The 15,697-nt window shown below is 30.5% G+C and overlaps 1 protein-coding gene across 4 annotated transcripts; it reads left to right on the plus strand.

Annotated features, from left to right (window-relative positions):
• Positions 1–8,651: 8,651 nt before the first annotated feature.
• LOC143194950 (uncharacterized) lies at positions 8,652–15,121 on the plus strand. 4 transcript variants are annotated; one of them, XM_076401759.1, is made up of 4 exons: positions 8,652–8,781; positions 9,875–10,108; positions 13,582–13,880; positions 14,799–15,121. In XM_076401759.1, exons 1-4 carry the CDS (start codon positions 8,731–8,733, stop codon positions 14,986–14,988), a joined length of 774 nt encoding a protein of 257 aa, XP_076257874.1. In that variant the 5' UTR covers positions 8,652–8,730; the 3' UTR covers positions 14,989–15,121. The 4 variants fall into 4 exon arrangements, with proteins under 4 accessions (XP_076257874.1, XP_076257876.1, XP_076257877.1 ...); XM_076401761.1 differs by lacking the exon at positions 9,875–10,108 and having other exon boundaries at positions 8,677–8,781; XM_076401762.1 differs by lacking the exon at positions 8,652–8,781 and having other exon boundaries at positions 9,953–10,092.
• The last annotated feature ends 576 nt before the right edge of the window (positions 15,122–15,697 follow it).

Raw genomic sequence — 15,697 nt, forward strand, 5'->3', positions numbered from 1 at the left:
GATATGCAGCCGCCAACTCAGGCATGGATATACTTTATGTATGTGATTGTAATTGTAAATGTATCTACAGGCAACAATGGAAAATCCGACAAGGAAAAACTATACCAGCCACGCCAGTGACTAGGCTAAGTAAGACACGGAGTCTTCTGGAATAGTCTCTTAGTTGGTCACTGACCAGTTAACAGTAGGTTCAATCCAGATAAACCTTAGTTGGTAAAAAGGAGACTTTAAAATATATAATAACAATTATATTAATTTGCTGAAATTATGTTATCTTCTTTTAATGGAAGCCATTTAAATAGATTTATTGCTAATAATTTAGAAATTACAAACAAAAAGGAAATAGACGTATAAGATGATGAGTCTTCATTTCGTAGCTTTCTTATTTAGATACGGAATTTAAAATATATTCTCAAAGAAACTCCTTCTTAGCGTATACTACAGTTAGTGTTATCTGATATATTCTTTGCAATTTATTTAGGAGCAGTAAGTCTAATTATCCATCTTTTATGATTAGATTCCCTCAGATTCACCTTCATTAGATTAGAATGTCGAGGTGTTTAGCCTTTCATCTTCTAGCCTTTTATATATTGCTTTTTCCTCATGTATTATCAAAATATTGAACTGGTATGTTCTGTAAAATCAGTTTATTTAAATTTCTAGTTGCCTGCACCATCTACGTCAGGAATGGTCAACATTACTAGCATTTGATTGTTCAATGACGTAGTTACTTATACAGTTATTTTTAACTCTTTTGATCGTTTATTATTTAGTCACTGTTACCAACTTATAGCAAGTTATAGCGTTGTATTATGTGCTACAAAATAGTAGATTTTGTTATCAAAATGAGTGTTCATTATAATCTCTAATTTAACCGAAAAATCATCTTTAACCACGATCTACGCATTTTAGTTGAATAATTATATGAATTGACTAATTTCTGTATACGTAAGAAATCCAACTCAACCTTTGATACGAATTTCGGGTCGATTTGTTCATGTCATTAATGGTGGGAATTACATAATCTGATTACAAACTAACATATATAATAAGTTGTTAATTTTGATAATTATCACTTGTTAATGATTCCTTCATCTGTTAATTTCTTTATCTGTCTATCTGATGGTATTTATCTAAATCATAGGTGTTATTGTGGATAATGATTCTTTCTAGAATCTTTACGGGCTTGTTTCTAAAAAATAAATCACAGAAAACGTAAACCTTTAATTTATATTTAACGAGTGAAAAAACTAACTTAGCTCCATGAATAAAGCCTTGCTTGTTTCCATCATGGACAAAAATGAATCTGCGATTTGATTATTAAAAAACATTATGAGTAACAAAATCTGTGTTATTCGTATTTTTACCTTTTTCCATCAACTTTTGTTGCCCTTACACTCTTTATTAGCATTTTTGCTAGAGTGGCTCAATGTTCCATTTTATCCATGTCTTCGTCTAGATATATAAATTTAAATAAAACATTTTCCGTATTTTTATTACATGCTTTCAAAAATAGTATTATGTTAGAAACTACATTTATACTTATATACTTACCTGATTAACAGTTTTCTCTGAAATAATTATGTTAAACAGTATTTATATAGAAAAAACTAATTAAAAAACTAACTATAAAAACTAAAACTAACTTAATATAAGCTGCAATATCAGTACCAATACTTATCTTTATAAGACACATGCTGGTTTATATCCTTCAATTATTACCATTGTTTTAATTTTTTTTATTACATGTTCCGACGCTTCAGACAGCATTCTGTCTCTTTTTATTTAGAGTAATGCTAATAAGCAAAATGAGAAAGATCAATATAGTCCCAGTGTATGAAATTTACGTTTTTACAAACTGCCTTTGGTAATATATTCGACGTCATCTTTAACGTGCATTGGCTATTTTATCGGAAAGACTATATTTTGGTGGTAGACATCATAATATCATGCAAATTGATATGTGCTTGTTATGAAGCTTTAGTGGCGGAGCCGAAACCGTTTTAATACGTTTAACGAACAAAAAAAAGAAAGAGACGGGAAAATGAAATTCTTGAGGGATGTTGGGAATTTCCGGCCGGTCCTACATCATGAATTTATATGGAAACTCTTTTGGTGGTGTAGAGAATAAAGTGCCCTAATCTTACCGAAGGCTATTTGTTTGCCTTGATATTTTTTTGGCCACTGATAAATTAAAGGACCAAACAATATAACAAAGATGAGCTTTTACTTAAAAGAAGTAATTGTCTAAAAATATTTTATAATCGATGTTCAAGGAAAACAAATTTAGTAGGATGTCGCAAATTTGGTTTTAATCGATGTTAAATTTTGTACCTTCATACAGAGAGTACAAATTAGTTCACTGTGCCCATGAAATCGTAGGCACTAATTGTTTTTATGCCCCTGGAAACATAAAGGGATACATGAGATGTAATGCGCTTTATTCGAGACAAGAATATAATAGCTTTTTAATAAAATAAAACCAATAGCTCAAAATAAATCTTTGGAACAATATAATAAAACATTATTATTGAAATATGGTGCCTTTCCTCTATGAAATCAGTCTCAACTTGTCAATATACTGAATTACTCACAACTGAATGCAAACAAAAATCACAATTAATTTCTCTTTTTTCAAAAGTTAAATCATATCATAAGGAACATCTGGAACCAAAGGTATATAGTCAAGTTACAATTTCTCAACTCTTATTAATAAATTCCTTGTTAGTAAAAAATTACCTAAAACGCCCTGACATTCATACTTCATAATAAAAAAAAGTTTTTTTTCATATATACTTCTTGTAACTCCTGAATCCATGAGCTCTAATATTCTAAAAAAATCCAAACTATATTAGTTAAGTGGCCTTAATCCAATATATTTATTAGGATACCTACCCAAAATAATTTTCTTTAAAGCAAAGAACCCTCTCAAAGTCGTTACGTATACTTTTTAATATAGTTTTACATAAAGTATGAATTAATCTTAACTCTCTACCTGTTATTTTATGATTTTCATGCAATTTTATTTAACATTACACAACAATACAGGTATATTGTATATTGTACATGTGTCATGATTGTGCAACAAATTTCAAACTATCCATAGAGTTTCTATTATTTTATAACATTGGTACATGAAGGGTTTTTTGTTGTTGATGATTATCAGTGAATGCAATGTATATACTCTTGGTCTTAATAGTTTAGTACTTCAATATTTAATACTCTAAAGCGGTAAACCGCTAGTTTCCTAATAAAAATCGTACTATGATTGAATCATGCTGAATCTATATCCTGAATAGTGGTTGTAAAGAAGTAATTTGAACAATTAATTTAAATAAAATTAATATACTTGCGCAATCTTACTTGCTGATGAAAATCTATAAACGGAAACAAGATGATTTTGAAATATATAACGAAAAAAGGCATTTAAACCAGCATGCACTGAGTGGCGTTGTAGCACATATTATATACTTTCATTAGATATTATTTGTCAGAATTATAACTTGAAGATTTGGGGATGGCAACAAAAATGTAAATCTTCCTAGGGATTAAGTTTATTCTATTTTAGTCATATTGGATCTAATAACAACTTGAATCTAACTAGGGTATCAGCTGGACAGTGTCAATCCTCCAAAAATAAGTGGCAACAATATTCGTGTCAATAAAATGCTCAACAAATAAAAATAAGGGTAAGCATTTTTACTGTCAAATATTAATTTGCTGCTATTTTTATTGAACATATTTTTTAGCAAATCAAGATCAGCTTGATGTTAGCTCCATCAGAGATTAATTTATGAAATGTATAAAAACAGTGAGTGGTTTTTCAATATAAACATAATTTAATTCAATTATTCCAAAGGAAACTGCTAGTCTGAAAAGTATCGAGATGGTTGAATGGAACTTACGAATATTGCTTTTAAAAAAATATATTTTTTATAAGCTTATAATAAAATGAAGAAAGAACTGTTATTTCAGTTTATGTATTTAGATGAGACATGGATATTCAGAATAGGATCAATATACCCAATGGTCACTTATCGCAAGATGATAATAAAAACAGTGTTATGTCAACAACAGTTGATGGAAAAGGTAAATATTGGTAAAACAACATTAGGTTTTATTAGTCATAACATTTATTAATAATTTATTGCATTAAAATTAATTAATTTCAGATATATTGTACTTCGCTATGAAAACAGGAATGGTTAATAACACCTTCGGTTTGGAAGAACTTGATAAGAAACATTGAAGAAGAAATTGACAAATGATAGAAACGTGAACAAACGTTAGTTAGATTGGAAATTAATGGCTTCACATTCGCTTGAATGAAACTTTCTGGACATTATGTGATTCAATGCTACAGTTTCTAAGACAGGGTGATGAGAATGGAAATAAGTAATGGTGAGTATATTAATTAATATTATTACTGTAGCAAATCTTATTGTAGAGTGTAAAAGATTTATATGCAGAAATATGTGTGTAATTGTTCATATTATATATGAGTATTTAGTTAAAAGTGTCAGGAGAGAAAGAATAGTAACTGGTTTGCAGATGTATCATATGCATTAAGGAGAATGCAGTGATTAAAGTTAGTTATATCAAGAAATATGTATACATGTATTAACAGAACAAACGATGTAGAAATACAGTGATATCAAAATGTTTTTACAAGGAAACACTACACCGAAGGACACAAGAACTAAGCGTAAAAGGCAAATAAGCTTTCTAATGAAAATAAAATATATTACATGGATATACCATTGTTCAATAGATATATTAGACCTCCAGGGGATACAACTACAAAAGCGCCTAGAACTTTAACTCATAGGTTTTATGGAAAAGAGTTCAATGTAAATATAATCAAACACAACCCTAACCTACAAACTATAGCTGTGTACTTAATTGTAGTTTTAAGTCCTTTGATAATATATGCATTTACTATAATCTTAAAATAAATTATATTTGATAACAGTATTTTTGTTTAATTATTTTATTTAGATTAGAATTTTGTTGTATATCAAATCCAAACTGAACTAAAACTCAGAGTTGATAGGGTAATATTGCGACGTTTTGACGTCACAAATTTAGATGACGTGTGTACAAAATAATTTTGAATTGACAATATGTATCATCATATATATTGCCCTTTGAGCAGATTTTCAGATTCAGCCAGATCAATTTCAGGTTCAAGACGAATTTTAAAGAATTTGCAGGATAGTTTTTTTAATGGACATAAATGTTAAAAAAATGGTCTATCAATATTGAACATAGGATTGGTTTGATACCCCATAAAGAGACATCGTTCAGTTTTACGTTAATTATTTTATATTTCCTTTTTCAATATTTTTCCATATTGGTTTTTTATCATTTGTTCCGTGTTCGTTAGTGTTCATCAATCAATTTTCTCTATTTATATTTAATGTTTGTATCTCCTTGGTTTCTCCGTAATAGTAGATAATCCTGAACTCTGGCTGAAGTTCATTCTAAATTCCTCTTATTATTTAATATTTGTATTCCTTTTGCTACTGTAATTAGTAATAAAACGGTTGGGAGTTCCGAATTACCGGTCGACGCGGTATAATATATACCAGCAAACATATAGTAACTATCTAATATGCACATTTAATTAAATGTGGTGAATTCCTGGTTTTTCCCAAAGAGAATTATCTCAGTAAATCAAATGCATGAATAATATTTTCATATGTGTGATTTCCCTGTTGCATAAAAACTATATTATTGCAATAACTGAAATAAGGTATATAATTTTATTAATAATATTGAGTTGTGAGTAAAATAATCGGTTGGTTTCTTTTTTTAAAGTAAATAGTTCGAAACTGTTTTATGGTCAATGTTTGGTAGTGGCTACATCGAAATTTTAAAGAATTTCATTGACCTCATTAATGCAAAAATGAGAATTTCCGACACGACATACCCTTAAATACTCATCACTAAAAATCAAATAAGACGGAACTACCCTGGAGAGCAAAAAGAGCGAAAATTTCTAAGCAAAATTATTATTAAGAATAATTATTAAGTAAAACCAATGTCCATAATATTCTATGGATTATGGCTTCATTGAATATGTATTACTTGATATATGGAACTTAATATAATTTTTAAAATTCAAAAGATAATTATTATACTGAAATAATATACTAGTAGCCTAATAACACTAATAAAGATATAAGTGTTGATTTAAACATATTTGAAAAACGGGATACGTTCTTCACCGATCACTTTTAACTGTTGACACAACATTGCATTCGATTACGTGAAGTCTTATTATTATTCATACATTTTTACAGCGTCGGTATTGACATCAGTACAGCGTTGCGTCATACATCATTTTAACCGGCCGGTAGATCACATAGTTTTTCAAAATATCGATATTCTATAGAAACATATCAGTATTTTTTTAACCGATTTTTATTAGCCGATATTTTTCAATATCTTTTCAAAAAAAAAAATAGATATATTTCCTAAACACATTCCTAATCATAAAAAAAACATTAAATTATTTTTAAAAAAACCTTCTAATTAGTACTTAATTATAAAAGTTTAGTGTATTTTGACACTTAACTGCAAAAAACATGGATATTTTTTTCTCCGATATATCAATATATTGAAATATAGGCTTTTTTTAAGTTGTTCTAATAATAATATTTTAACTTGATCAATTACTATAAAGAACAAAAAAAGTTATTGAATTTGAAAGTTAAATAGATAGATAAATATTTTATAGATCTATTATTTTGACGACTAAAAAAGCCATAGGCTTGTGAAATGTAAGTTTTAAATTGTGTAAGCATGAAAGCATTACTTTTATTTTAGGAAAATTATATTATTTCATAAAAACAAACATTTGAAAAGGAATATAGTCCTACCAGCGCCATACTACTCACCAAGGGATGTTCGTGATTGTAACTCGCTTTTGGCAACTTACAATTATTACAAAATTTTCTTTGACTATTAATAGTCTAACCTTCGTCAGCTAGTTAACATTTGATGTTCATGTCCATAGTCTTTAGGCTATGTTGTAGTTTTCTAAGCTTGGGCGTTCTCAAATTCTACTAGTCCACAGCTGAGCAACCAAACTACTTCAGTCTATCTTCAGTGGCCGTACACTCTAAACTACAAGCTTATGCTTAAATTCCGGCAGATTGGGGTAAGAGATGTTCACGCAACTTAAGAAATTCCAAATTTCACAGATGGGGATACTTTCAGCAACTTCAGTCTGCTATTGGTGTCCATACACCCTGAACCTCTCTCAGACTACGAAACAGAGCAAGAATGGTTTAATTTTTCACGAACAGCAGTATCCACAGTAATAACAACATACACAAAATATTGTAAAACATCATCAGCAAAGAGGAATTTCAAGTCAAACCAAAAATTAACTAACAGAAACAATACAACATTGAAAAGGATTGTGGCCAAACAAATCGTGGGAGAGCAAAACTCAACACTCGCTTAAGTGAAACTGTTTCGACAGAAAGAGCAAGTTATGAGCTCCACAAAGTTAACGTTCATCAAGGTGCTACGATTGTGTGAAACACGTTATAACGGGAACAGCGGGAAAAAAGTGGTAATCAGTCAAAAACATAGGACACTTTATATTTGAAGAATGTGGTATGGTCCAATGAATCATTGTGACTCATGAACAGCACCAAATCCTAAGATGCACTATCTATTTCCTACAATCAAGAATGCCATAGTAATCAGCCAGATATCACTAGTATATCAGTGTTAAAAACTGCCATATTATAATCAAATATCTTTCCTAGTCACCACAATCGCCAGACCTCACATTATAAACACAACAATATAAAACCATCGTGAGCAGTTTTAAGACATAGTGAGAAGTAGATATCAATCTCCCATATCATTGGAATAATTAGCGAATCTTTTGATACAAGAAAGGAACAATATTCTGTTGGAAACTATTCAGATACTCTACCACTCTATTCCGTGAAGAAATGCAGCTGTTTTAAAGCAAATGTTGGCTCAACAGCTTATTGATAAATAAATATTATGTATATGTTAAGTATTTATAAGGTTTTCTTAATCCTCTGTACATGGAAATATAATTATAAGAAACCTCGATCAGAAAACTTGAAGATTGGCTAAGAATTATTTAATATCAGACGGTGAATCTTTGACACTACAGATCGTAAAAAAGGAAAAGTCTTTAAATCATTTCGAAAACTATTTTAATATAAGGAACTTTGTAGAGATCTTAATAAGTTATTTGGTGGCGGATAGATAGAGATACAGAATAGAATTATTCTATAGATATTTTGAGAAAAAATCACCAATTTGCAAAATATGATTTAAAATTTTTTTTAATTACTTGAATTAATAAAGAGTGGTTTATTTCCGTTCTTTATACAATCTGATTAATTCAAATAAAATAATTCTATTTCCAAACCGCTTAGTTCATAGAAATACTATTAATATAAAAACAACTATATATATCGTAATGATTTAGAATAAGATGCGATTTGTGACGAGCTTAGATTATGATAGTTTATATTATATTACCTTAAGAAAACAATTAAAGAGTACTGCAGCTAACATTGTAAATTCCGGCATTCCTACTGTTTGTAAAGATTCCGCCGCGTCATCATCACTGACTAGGTGGTATTCAACAGCAAATACACACTATAAAATGCTTACCACATGAAGGTAACTCATCAATTTCATCTCTAGTTTCAAACGTGCAACAAAACAATGTATATTTTGTGTGTGTTTTTATTAATTGCTTCTTATTTAGTTAATATTGTAAGTACCATAATATAACCCTAACTAGAAAAGCATGATACTATAAACATAACAGGTCAATTGGAAAGAAATATGTTTTTTAGTTAGCTCTAACCCTCAAAAGATGCGCGTATAAATTTGACAGGTGTCGCATCATTAGTTTGTGAATTATAGCATTTTGAGTGAAGCAAGTTTTGTGATTATGAAAAAAAAATGGATTAAGAGAAATTTCACGTGTTGATAAAATATTGCTTCTTAAAGGGAAAAAAGTTTAGACGTGGTGAAATGAGCAGCGAAGACGGTAAACGCAGTTGACGCACAAAATGATTTTGAATGACCGTAAATTGAAACTGAATCAAATAGCAGACACTTTAAAGATATCAACTGAAAGTCTACATCATGTCATTCACGAATATTTGGATATGAGAAAGCTCTTTACAAAGTGGGTGCCGCGCGAGCTCACTTTTGACCAAAAACAACGACGAGTTGATGATTCGGAACAGTGTTCGAATATGATCAAGTGTAATAAACCCGAGTTTTTTTTTTTGGCCTGGAACCGGGTAGGGGAATCCTGATACGGATACCGTCTCTTCTTTCCGTAAAATAAAATCGTTTTTAAAGTAAAATATAAAAAAACTGTGTTCCAGACCTTTCACATTTCATGACTTATATACAAGTAGTATTCGACAGTAGTTAGCTTCCACCAGCGTTTGGTTCTTAAAAGTACCATAATATTGACGACGTTTGGGCACAATCTCATCTACCATTTTCCAGTCTTCCTTGTGCTTTACTGCTTATTATACAAAGTTCTAACAAAAAATGTTTAAAAAAAAGATCTTTATTCAACAAAAATACTAGTTTGTTGATATTTTCTGTTTTTATGGATACATTCCGTAGAACTGGACTTGGTCATTTATATTAACTTAATATCTGGTTACCATACAGGGTCCCATCTAGGATTTAATATTAACATATATTATGTATTATATATATTTCTAATATATGTGTCAATTCACAAGATAACAAGATTCAGAATCATATAAACAAACAAAACCTGAAGATAGAAAATGAGATTATCTCGACAAGAAAGACGTAATTTTTATATGATTTTTAGAACTACTCAGCAAATATTCCACAAATTTCCTTTGAGATATCAGAAAATTATTATGGTACTATGATAACAAAGCCGAAGCACAGCAAGAGAGAAACCTGTGGTCAATGTAGAGAAAACTCTTACTATAGGATATATCCAAATATAATCAAAAAGAGGAAAGGATACAGCCTGAATTTGTTCAACACGGAAAAATACCTACGGATAACAGAATGTGCCAAGTATGTTTTTATAAAGGTATTCTCTACCACTAGCCTCAATTTGCTTCCCTATTTTTGGCAAGAGTTTTTTCACAGTAGAAAAATAACACATCAAAAAAACCAGACTGATCAGCATGATCAGCTTCCAAAAGACTGCATATCTGATGGCAATGGCATTGGATCCAAATTAGGCGTGTTGGCCACCGAGAAAAATATCGATATCTCAATATTTTTCAAAAAAAATCGATATATCGATATATCGGGGAATATCGATATTTTAAAGAAAAAATAAAAATAGTGAAATATTAGCCTAAAAATTTTGTTTCTAAATATTTTAGAGTATCTATAGGACCTTTCGACTGGCCTCGTGCCAGTCAAACCATACTTTATCGATCTGTGGCCAGAAGACATTATCTGGTTAGTACGCTATGTATTCCACACAACTAATGTAACTTTGGTACGCAAGAGCATGATTTTGCATATGTTATTCAGGTATCATTTTTATAACAATATCTTATTCAATTTATTTACTGACATCGGTAGACATCTGCAGTAAGAATTTCATTCTATCTTAGCAGATTTAATATATTACACCATATGCAGAAAAAAAATTATGGCCACTAATATTCCGCTTCGATATCAACATGAATAGCTCTGATAAACTAACTAATGACTCTTTAGGATTAGGATTATCTTAATAGATTAACTCTTAATTTCCAATTAAAACAAGCCACAGAAAACTTATTGTTTCTTTACTTGACAAGCAAGGTAACCGAAAGGTTGAAACTATTCGAAGTTGCATTTTCAGTCAATTGTAATAATCATTTTCGCTCCTTTTAAAGCTCTCCCATCGAATACATCTGAAAATAGGCCCTTCAAAAGAGGAGAAAATCTTAAAGCCCTATGAGATTTTGAACTGAATTTTCTCTCAATAAGTTTATTTTTGGTCCTCCATTCGTTGACATTGGCATCAAAGGCACAACTTTAAAATCACTAAAACCAAAACCAACAATTGGGATATAATAGAGCAGCTTTGCAATAAATTTCTGAAGGTATTCGATAGCTTACGACAACAGATTTCCTCAATTCAAACCAGTGCCGGATTAGGCACGTAATAAAGAGCAGCAGATGCTACTGGCCCCGCACATTGGGGGTGCATCACTCTCCAACGCCTATCTTACCGTAAAAAAATATCAATTTAGATAGAAACGTAAAATATTTTGCATGCCTTAAGAACAATGTGCTGAAGCTACCTTTTCGAAAATTTGAACTATAATGATGGCAAACATTTCTACATAATTCTACATAATAAGACAGTTACACACAACAGAGCGCTTGCTGCAGTCGTCTGATCAATACCTTAATACGGGATACACCTTTTCAAATCATTACATGGTTACGTCCAAAGAATGCGATCCATATTTTCAGATATTGAGGCAAGAGACAAAGATCTGACTGATAGGCTGTGAAGAATCGAAATACAAAGTAAGACCATTCTAGAGGCTCTAGTACATTCGACGACTTTGTTGGAATTCAAACACCTGAACAGCGTTTTTGAAATTCAGGTGATAAAGCATATCACAAAATTACTAGTGTTTTTGAAGTATTTCGACAGTTAGAATATTTTACAACAGAACAGATTTTGGAAAAATCTTCAAGTATTATCAGTATCAGTATCAAGAACAATTATTCGCCCAGCTGCTGAAAACACATGTAGCTACTATTACTGATAGTAAGATATGTAGATTGTGTAGATGTAGTAATTTATGTAGATAAATATCAAAACTATTGAACTTAAGTTAGTTTAAGTTAGGTGGTTCGGAAACAGTTGATACTTACTCATACGCATTTTCAACAATAATCAAATTACCTCAAGCACCGTAAATATATAAACAACATGCATTTATTTCATTACAGGAATCAAGAGGGTTCCCCTTGCTTATCGAATAGGTTACTGAACACCTATCCTTACCAAACCCAGTGCTTGCAACAGATAACGAACATTACATTGCCACTTTACAACATTGACACTAACAAAGTTCAGGGGTACTTAATATCATATCCTAGCGCCTGCGAGTGCTCAGTGGTGAATAGTGGTTATAATAACAGCACGAATTGATTTATAATTTGTTGTTATTCGTCAAATACGATATATAATTATGCATATTTTATTACAAACTTATTTCTTTCATTGTTAAATTACTTTAAAATTGTTATCGCAAATATTTCCCCGTATTTCTTTTATTTTAATATTTTGAAACAAAACCGATCATATATTCATAATTTAACAAATAGAATATAAACAACAGTTTGGACAAGATGAACATCTGACCCATAATGAACTTTTTTTAACTCTATGTATGGGTCATCTTATATATGTCATCTTAGAATATGACAGTGCCAAACAGAGCTAATCATAGTAAATAAATAACTTGATCATCAAGGATGTCGATATAATCACTCGCGGTAAACTGGCCGGTAATGTGAATGAAAGAACCAACTGAATTCCACCATATGGCCTCCTACATAAAAACAGAACTTATGCTTGAATGTAATAAAATATAATAAAAGAACTCTAACCTACTATTGTGGCTATATAATTAACTGTAGTTTAAATAATTCGATAATATATACATTAAATGTACTCAAGTATTAAAATAAATTATATTGGATAACATTATTTTTGTTTCATTGTTTTATTTTCATTAGAATTTTGTACTAAAATCAAATTTATATCAAAGCCAAAATAACTACAGGTCAAATTTAGTGTGGCAGTATTACGACGTTTTTGGTAAAAAAATTTTCGATTCACTTTTGGTTTTGTCCCGCTCTTTGTAGAACCCTATTATTATTAGAACCAGAGGAATTACCTCTCAAAATACGCAATATACGTCAAGTAAAATTTTCTTGGGTCCAAACCGCTCAGTTCATGGAAACGCTATCCACATATTAAATAACAGTATATCATAACAGTATTGAATAAGATCGAAAAAGCTGCGGTTTGTCGGGGTTTGACGTTGGTAGAATTTCGCCTTAAACATACCGACTAAAAAAATTAACAGCATACTCTGCACGCCACAAATATTCCTGCTGTATACTTCCGTCGCGTCATCACCACTGACTATGTAATATTCAAATCAGATCATTCAACCACAAATACTATAAAATGAACCCTGCGCGAAGGTAACTCCTCAATTGAGTATCTGTCTTCAAGCGTTCGAGGTTTAAAAGCAACGGAAAATGTATAATCTGTGTGTATTTTTGTTAATTGCCTTTCATGCCATCAATATAGTAAGTAATATATTTTATATATAATACAGTATTCAATGAAATTCCGGCCCAAACAATTTTTAATATGAAAACTTTTTCACATAAATCTCTAATCGCTGGAATAACATACAATAAAAGTTGATACCCATACTCCAAAGATTGTCCAGCGATCTGTAAAGCCGAAGACTCATTGACTGAAAAACTTTTTAATACCTTTTTTATCTACGATTACTTTTTCAGAACCACTCAGCAGATATTCCTCAAATATCCTTCGAGGTATCAGAAAATGACACCTTATATTGGGAGCCTGTGCCAGACTATATACAGAAGAAGATTACGGAAAGTCTCGGTTCACTGGGATCCGTCAAACCGACCGTGATAGAGACCAAACGCACCGAGACAAAATCCTGCGAATTCTGTCTAGTAGAGAGTGGCTACACCGAATTTCCTACCATGATCAAGAACCGAAAAGGTTACAGTCTGTATTTGGTCAACACGGAGAAATATGAATCTTATATACGGATAGTGAAATGTTCCACGTACGTTATACATTATTTATTTTACATATTTGTAGTTCTTGTATAAGGAAGTAATATTGAGAGATTTTTTACAAATAAAAGTGTAAATAACATTTCTCCAGATTATGTCAGATCACCATGTCTGATCAGTGAACATATTGAACTTGTTCTTATTTAAACACCATCTCTCGTGCATTTTGCAACACGTAGCCTAGAGTGGTGATGCTGCTAAACGAATTTATATCCGCTTGCCAAACAACCATTTTTGGTTCATTGATCATATCAAGCCCTTCTTTCCACTCGATAGCAATCCTCCTAAAAATCTTTGAGCTTCATTATCTTCTCTCAATTTTTGAATCATAATAATTTATGATCCAGAAATATTCTTCTTGTACAAAGTATTGTTGGAATATTGTTGACTATGCTCCTCATAACTAAGAGAAAGATATAATTTACTTTACTTCATTTACTTAATTTACATAATCCATTAAAATTAATTCGGATTAATAAAACATAATTATTTTATTGCAGGAAATAACATGGCAATATGTAGCCGACCGTAGTTATTCTGCAAAACCATTTAGTCTCATTCCCGTTTCTGCTTGTAAATCCATTAAGAAAAACTTTAAGAACCATTTGTGCTTCTTTGGTCATATCAAGCTCATTTCTGCACTCGATAGCAATATCCCTAAAGGTTTTTGAGCTTCACCAGCTTTCTAAATAACCATTTCTTTTTCCCATATAACAACCATTTGTATCGATGGAATATATTTAGTGAAAGACTCCAAAAATATCCTTCTTGTACAAAGTAATGCTGGAATTTTATTAACCAGGCACATACACAATTAAAAGCGAAATATGATTTATATAATATACTTATACTTTAAAAATTCCATTAAAATCAATTCGCATTAATAACATGTATTTATTTCTTTGTAGGAAACAAGATGACTCTACCTGTTTATCAAACAAATTACTGAACACCTACCCTTACGAGACCAAATGCGTACAAAGGACATCAGATATAAAATTGTTGGTTTATAACATCGACACCAACAAAATTCAGGAACATTCGATATCATATCCCAGCGCCTGCGAATGCTTAGTGAAAGACCAATCATTTGAATAATCATCTGACATCATGGATTGATTTATACTTCGTTGTTATTTACCGAATACGATATTAGCTGTGATTTATTATATTATAATACATATTTAATTGCAAATATATTTTTTTTAATTGATAAATTATTTATAAAATATTTAGCCCCATTTTTCTGACATTTTGTTTTAACATTAGCCCTTTGAAATTTAATTATTAATCATATTTAATTTGACAAAGGAAATACAACTAACAAATTTCAATAAATAAAAATTGAACGTCTGACACATTGAATGTTGAACAGCGTATATACCATCTCAGGGCATTTGCTTATATCTCTCTTATTTAGATTTTTTAGCTTAAAGCAAAAAAAGTATTATATACTTGCGTGCGCTTTTATCAGCAACATCTAATGATGAAATTTATCAGTGTAAACAACCTAACCTATAATCTAAGTTTTTTTGTATGTACAGTCATCTAAATTTTGACGTCAAAATGTCGCAATGTTGCCTATCAACTTTGAGTTTTAGTTTATTTTGTCTTTGACCTAAAACAAAATCTAATCTAAATAAAATAATGAAACAAAAATGTTATCAAATATAATTTATTTTAACATTTTATGTACTATATCTAAAAACTACGGTTAATTATACAGCCACAATAGTTTATAGGTTAGAGTAATAACCTCTTATCTCCATTGCTTTCAAGAATTTTGCATACGTCTGACAACCGGACG

Source organism: Rhynchophorus ferrugineus, unplaced genomic scaffold, assembly GCF_030347505.1.
Source record: "Rhynchophorus ferrugineus isolate W39M unplaced genomic scaffold, kcgeb_rfMv2 rfM4, whole genome shotgun sequence".
Taxonomy (NCBI): Eukaryota; Metazoa; Arthropoda; class Insecta; order Coleoptera; family Curculionidae; genus Rhynchophorus; species Rhynchophorus ferrugineus.

Bases quoted from the DNA above. Each gene is read 5' to 3' on its own strand.
- LOC143194950 (XM_076401759.1), top strand. From the start codon at position 8,731: ATGTATATTTTGTGTGTGTTTTTATTAATTGCTTCTTATTTAGTTAAT. The intron at 8,782-9,874 runs GTAAGTACCATA...TATGATTTTTAG, and splicing joins CTTCTTATTTAGTTAATATT to AACTACTCAGCAAATATTCC. The intron at 10,109-13,581 runs GTATTCTCTACC...TTACTTTTTCAG, and splicing joins CCAAGTATGTTTTTATAAAG to AACCACTCAGCAGATATTCC.